Source organism: Temnothorax longispinosus, chromosome 11, assembly GCF_030848805.1.
Source record: "Temnothorax longispinosus isolate EJ_2023e chromosome 11, Tlon_JGU_v1, whole genome shotgun sequence".
In the NCBI taxonomy this organism is placed as follows: domain Eukaryota; kingdom Metazoa; phylum Arthropoda; class Insecta; order Hymenoptera; family Formicidae; genus Temnothorax; species Temnothorax longispinosus.
Genome location: NC_092368.1, coordinates 9,843,458 through 9,849,016, shown reverse-complemented (window position 1 = coordinate 9,849,016; position 5,559 = coordinate 9,843,458). Strand labels below are relative to the sequence as shown.

General features: G+C 43.0%; 1 protein-coding gene across 1 annotated transcript; it reads left to right on the top strand.

Annotated features, from left to right (window-relative positions):
- Nucleotides 1-3,656: 3,656 nt before the first annotated feature.
- LOC139821580 (KRAB-A domain-containing protein 2-like) lies at nucleotides 3,657-5,286 on the top strand. The gene is made up of 2 exons (XM_071792730.1): nucleotides 3,657-4,098; nucleotides 4,262-5,286. The coding sequence occupies exons 1-2, from the start codon at nucleotides 3,774-3,776 to the stop codon at nucleotides 5,260-5,262; spliced, it is 1,326 nt and encodes a 441-aa protein (XP_071648831.1). The 5' UTR covers nucleotides 3,657-3,773; the 3' UTR covers nucleotides 5,263-5,286.
- The last annotated feature ends 273 nt before the right edge of the window (nucleotides 5,287-5,559 follow it).

The window sequence follows — 5,559 nt, the reverse complement described above, 5'->3', positions numbered from 1 at the left end:
ATCCCGGGCGTATCGTGCAGCGTTAAACGATCCGAATTTTCAAAATTCGACCGCGTCGGACGGTACAACCTGGCATTTTCTCCCCCCCTCCGCTCCGCATTTCGGCGGCTTGTGGGAGGCCGGAGTTCGCAGCGTGAAGCATCATATTCGGCGTGTACTGCAAAATCATACGTTAACGTACGAAGAATTCACCACTCTGTTATGTCGAATCGAGGCTTGTCTCAACTCTCGCCCACTCGCGGCTTTAAAAGATACGTTAGACGATTATGATGCTCTCACACCCGGTCATTTCCTTATCGGGTCCGCCATCACGGTGAGTCCCGAGCCGTCGTTGTTAAATCTGAACGAAAACCGGTTGTCACGTTGGCAACGCGTGCGTCACCTGACCGAGCGATTTTGGAAACTGTGGAAGAATGATTATGTAAATACTTTACAGCAACGATTTAAATGGCAAAGAATCAAGCCACTTGTGAAAATCGGCCAACTCGTGCTACTGCGAAACGCCACGTTACCGCCCTGTAAATGGGAACTCGGGCGCATCACGGAATGTCAAGCCGGCGCCGATGGATTAATCCGAGTCGTAACCGTTAAGACAGCCACGTCCGAGTATAAGCGGCCCATCGTAAAATTGTGTATACTACCCGTCGATTGCGAGACCAGTTCGGATTAATCTGTGAAAATTAAAGTGCATTTGTTCCGCAGGCGAATTCTGTGAATCCATCACGGTGGGCGGTCAGCGGAGTGTAAACCGCTGACCCGCATTGTAAATAGTGTAAATAAATTATAAATAGAGTTCATCAGCGATTTAAGATTGTAAGTTTGCGTTAATTTAGCTAGAGTTCGGTCCGAATGCAACACCCTTAACGCAGCGACCGCTTCGGATTCTAACCAAAAGCAACGTTTCGAAACTAAAGTTCCGAGGCGGGCGGTATGTTAAGGATCGAGTGAAAAGCGAGAGCATTGAGCAGTGTTTCCGCGAGCGCGGTCCTGGCGCAGCCACGCGCGACCATCGTGATCGACGCGATCCTCCCAAAACACGGCCCAATGATCCCGCTTTCCCGACACGCTCAAGAGAAAGCGCACGCGTTTACTTAATGTTCACGGAGCATCGAAACCCCCGCTACGAAGCGGGGTCAGGAAGAAGGGCGAACGCGAGCGATCCTCAACAGCACAAACCGTTCAGCAGTACGATAAATCGGTCGCTCTCAGTACTTGTCGAAAAACAATTCTCGCGCCAACGGGTCGGTCTCACTACCGCACGCCGAGCGCCCGAGCAAGGGCCAGCATAGCGCGAAGTTTCGACGCGACAAATAACCAGTGCGACCTATCGCCGTCCGCCCCGCAAGCTCATTTTTGTTTTTGTTATAAATTAAAGTGACCAACAAACTAACTCTGTATCAGTTTACTCAACCGCAGTCCACTCCTCCACGAGATTATCCTAACGCCTCGCGCCCTTGTCAGGGCGGTGCCGGTATCTCTCGTGCCCTGAGGTATCCAACTGGTTTCCAGTGGCAATTAAACCCATTCTCGAAAAATTAATAAAATTTTTGAACTAAAAAATTGGAAAAATTTTTGAACCGGCTTCCAAAAAGATCGGTAACAAAAAATTAAACACTTTATAGCACTCCCCGGAAAATTCTACCCCTGTTTGATTTATAATTCTTTGTGTTTCGAGGCAGGCAGGAAAGTTTATTGCAGGAAGTTCGAGTGGATTAGTCAATGATTCGAATCATGTAACATAAGTACAGTCTTTATTACTCCTTCAGGTACAACGTAACTTTGCATTTGTCTCTCGTGATTTATTTAATGCGGTTTAACGGAATGCTACATTTGAGCTTTAAGGTTGGCACTCGTTTGGTTTCGATTGGCCTGACGATCTGATTGTTGTTCAGATCGTCCTCTTTCCCCGGAGTTCTGGGGGGCCGGTCCAAGGGTAACTCCGGGATCACTATGGAGGGCAGGGCCGAAGTGTTGATCAGCAGCTCCGTGCTCGACTCGGTCTGTGTGCCGACAGATCTCCACGAGCCCGGAGGTAGCGGTCTCGATGCCCGTGGGTCGCCCGGGACGAAGCTCAGCCCTGCTGGGCGAGTGAATGTCTTGTGTGAGTCGGGAAGGCTCACAAGGGAGAGCAGCCACCTCGGCTAAGATAGAGGCGCAGGTTTCCCGGTCAGCGGCGGCGGCCCTCTGGAGCAAGTGGTCCTCCTGAATCGTCTCCTTGGTCGATGGCGTCGTTTGCCGTGACTGGAGCTTCGTGTGGAGGGGTCTTTGACCGCGACCACCGCAGATCGAATTTGTGGCTTTCGACGGGTAGGGGAGGCAACCTCAACAAAGTTCGACAGGAGTTGACGTAGGTCGACTCTGGATTTTAGCTCCGAAGAGCCGGTGGATTCAGCACGCTCCAGATTGAAGCGGGATTCACACCGAATGTTATTTTCTCAACACCCGATGTGAGCAATCACAGGGGGAGAAAAGGTACGCTCGATTGCTAGTTCCTCGACACCCGATATGTATCACGGGGGAGTACTCTGGCAAGAGAGAATGCCGTCACTTGACAGCTGGCCCTTATATTTCCTTCGCGTGGATAATTGAACTCGCAAAAATCAGCCGCCACGCGGCACCGTGCGTCACTTGCGCTCACGGCGCGGGGTGGGGCGGAGTCTCTCGCCCCACGCGGCGAGGGAGCGTGGAACGGACTGCCGTGCTCCAGGCGCTCTATTCCGACCGCGGGTCGGAACACTTTGCGATTCGGTCAATTATTTCCCGAAAAATTAGAAAAATTATAAAAACTGGTCTCCAGAAAATCGGTAACAAAAAATTATATACATCATAGCATTTCCCGGAAAATTCTACTCCTATTTTATATACTTTTGGTAAAAATTGGGTCCACTAACGAATGAGATTCGGTTAATTATTTCCCGAAAAAGTAGAAAAATTAAAAAAAACCGGTTTATATATATATATATGGGCAGATCCATTACTTTTTGACCAAAAGTTGCGGGGGTGGGTCACCGATTTTGATGCCGATTTTTTCCTCGAAAGTACACTAGAAAAGGAGATGATCCTGAAAATTTGAGCCCCATTCGATCAAATCCGGCCGCTGGAGAATTTTTTGAATTTTGAAAAAAATCGATTTTTGAGTCATTTTCAAAAATTTATATCTCAGCTTCTATATAACTTAGAGACTCGTTTGAGGCCGCATTCTTTTCTGTAAACCCTCTACTTTTAAGGAAAAAATTGGTCATTGGTTTACACTCAAGTCCGGCTTCACGGCGAGCTGCTAACTAAACCATTGTTTTAGAGAAATTTTGCCTATTTTTGAAATGCTGTCATATCTACAGTTTTCGAAGTAGAGGGTTGATCAGCAGCTGATATTTTTTGTTCAGGTATACTCTGAAGAAATCTACCCACTTTTTACTTGATTGCTTCTATTTCGTTAAGTTATGGCCATCTAAAGCCGATCAATTTTCGAAAAATCGCCATTTTCAGATAGCCAGAACTTTTTTCTTTCAACTCGAAATCCTTTGAAATTTTCAGGGAATATACTTCATTATATCCTTAAACAACCCTGAAAATTTCAATTTGGAATAGAAGTGGTTTCCGAGTTATGAAGTTTTTAAAATGTCAACTTGTCAACGTGCGACCAAAGGCCGATTGTTTGCAGCACTGCTTGTCAGTTTGTTATCACTCTGCTTGAGGGAAATTAACTGTGTCTTTTTTAAATGTTATTAAACAAAATTCAATTGTTTGAACAGTTTTATTGAAGAAAATAAAATATGAAGAAGGTATTCAATGAAAAGTTAAAAGAAATTGTAGACAACAGCAATGATCGTAGTGATTATTTCACGAGTGAGCGATATAATCAGATAATTTTTGAGGTTAGAGAAGCAAAACTTTTGAAAGACACTAAGAACCCTTTGTCATCCAAACAATATAGAAGATTGAAAAGGTTTGATATCATTACCGTTGGAGAAAATGATAAATTAATAGAAAAAACTGGAAAAACACCGACCGAAACTTTTCGATACTACTGCAAAACAGAAGATTTGTTTGATATACTTGAAACTGCTCACATAGCCACTGGACATAAAAGAATAAGAGGTAAATATCTAAAAATAGTTAGTTCAGTATTATTGTTAATTTAGTTTGTTTTAGATCTATAAATTGAGGACTCCCACTAATTATTCTTTATTTATTTTTTGGTTTTGGAAACTGATGCAACTTTACTATGTTTAAGATAAAATTTTGTTTCTTCTGTATTTAGTTATGGAAGCTGAAATTAACAAAAAGTACTGCAATGTCACTAGAACCGCTATTCAAATCTATCTGTCACTATGTGAACAATGTCAAGGAAAGAAAAAAATTAAAACAAAAGGATTAGTCGTGGCGCCAATTCTTTCCAACCATATGAATTCAAGATGTCAAGTGGACCTAATCGACATGCAGAGTGAGCCAGATAGAGACTATCGTTTCATTTTTAACTATCAAGACCATCTAACTAAATTCACGATTCTCAGGCCACTTAAAACTAAAACAGCAAATGAAGTCGCATATAATTTAATGGACATTTTTTGTATTTTTGGAGCTCCTTTTATCCTCCAAAGCGACAACGGACGAGAATTTGTTAACCACGTAATTCAAAACTTAGTAGATATGTGGCCAGGCTTGAAACTTGTGCACGGAAAGCCTCGTCATTCCCAAAGTCAAGGATCTGTGGAAAGATCTAATCAAGATGTGCGAGACATGTTGGTAGCATGGATGTTAGATAATAATACGAAACAATGGTCAGAGGGTCTAAGGTTTATTCAAAGCAAAAAAAATCGCTCACTACATGAAGGAATAAAGAAAAGTCCTTACGAAGCCATGTTTGGCATGAAACAAAGAATCGGATTAGCAGATTCTTCACTGGAAAAGGAAACATATGAATCATTGGAAACAGAAGAAGATTTGGAAAGAATATTGGATGGGATAACAACTGGACCAGATAATGAAACAGAAGACAATTTGTACAATACAGATTTATGTGCTATTTGTGAAGAATGTGGGATTCTCGTAACATGCCAAAAATGTAGTCTTAAGGTACATGTAAAATGTGGAATTGAAACTGAAGATCAAGTCGTATGTAGCCGTTGCAACAGAACTGATGCAATCAGAGATCAACGTGAAGATGCTAAATCCGGATTGGAGAAACAAGCTGCAAAAATGTTATCTTTGTCTTGCCAAAAACTTCCTCCTGCTGAGGTAGGTCAAAAACGTCGTAGTTAAAAAGTTCCAGATGTAACAGGGGAAGACTTGCTCCCAGAAATGTGCGTCGTAATAAGTTGGGAACAAAAATGGAGAGCTAGAAAGACTTTATAGTAGAAATGAATCACGTTTTGCCGATTCCAATTTTATCAAAACTATCAGAAGTCCCTAGCACGTTATTAAATTTGAGACAAGCTTCAGTTCTCGCGTCGGGGTCAAAACAAGGATTTGTTATGTGCAATTGCAAGCGTTATTGTATTTCTAAAAAGTGCAATTGTCGGTCCAAAGAAGTTCTCTGCAATTCAAAATGTCATAACA

Bases quoted from the DNA above. Each gene is read 5' to 3' on its own strand.
- LOC139821580 (XM_071792730.1), top strand. From the start codon at position 3,774: ATGAAGAAGGTATTCAATGAAAAGTTAAAAGAAATTGTAGACAACAGC. The intron at 4,099-4,261 runs GTAAATATCTAA...TTCTGTATTTAG, and splicing joins TGGACATAAAAGAATAAGAG to TTATGGAAGCTGAAATTAAC.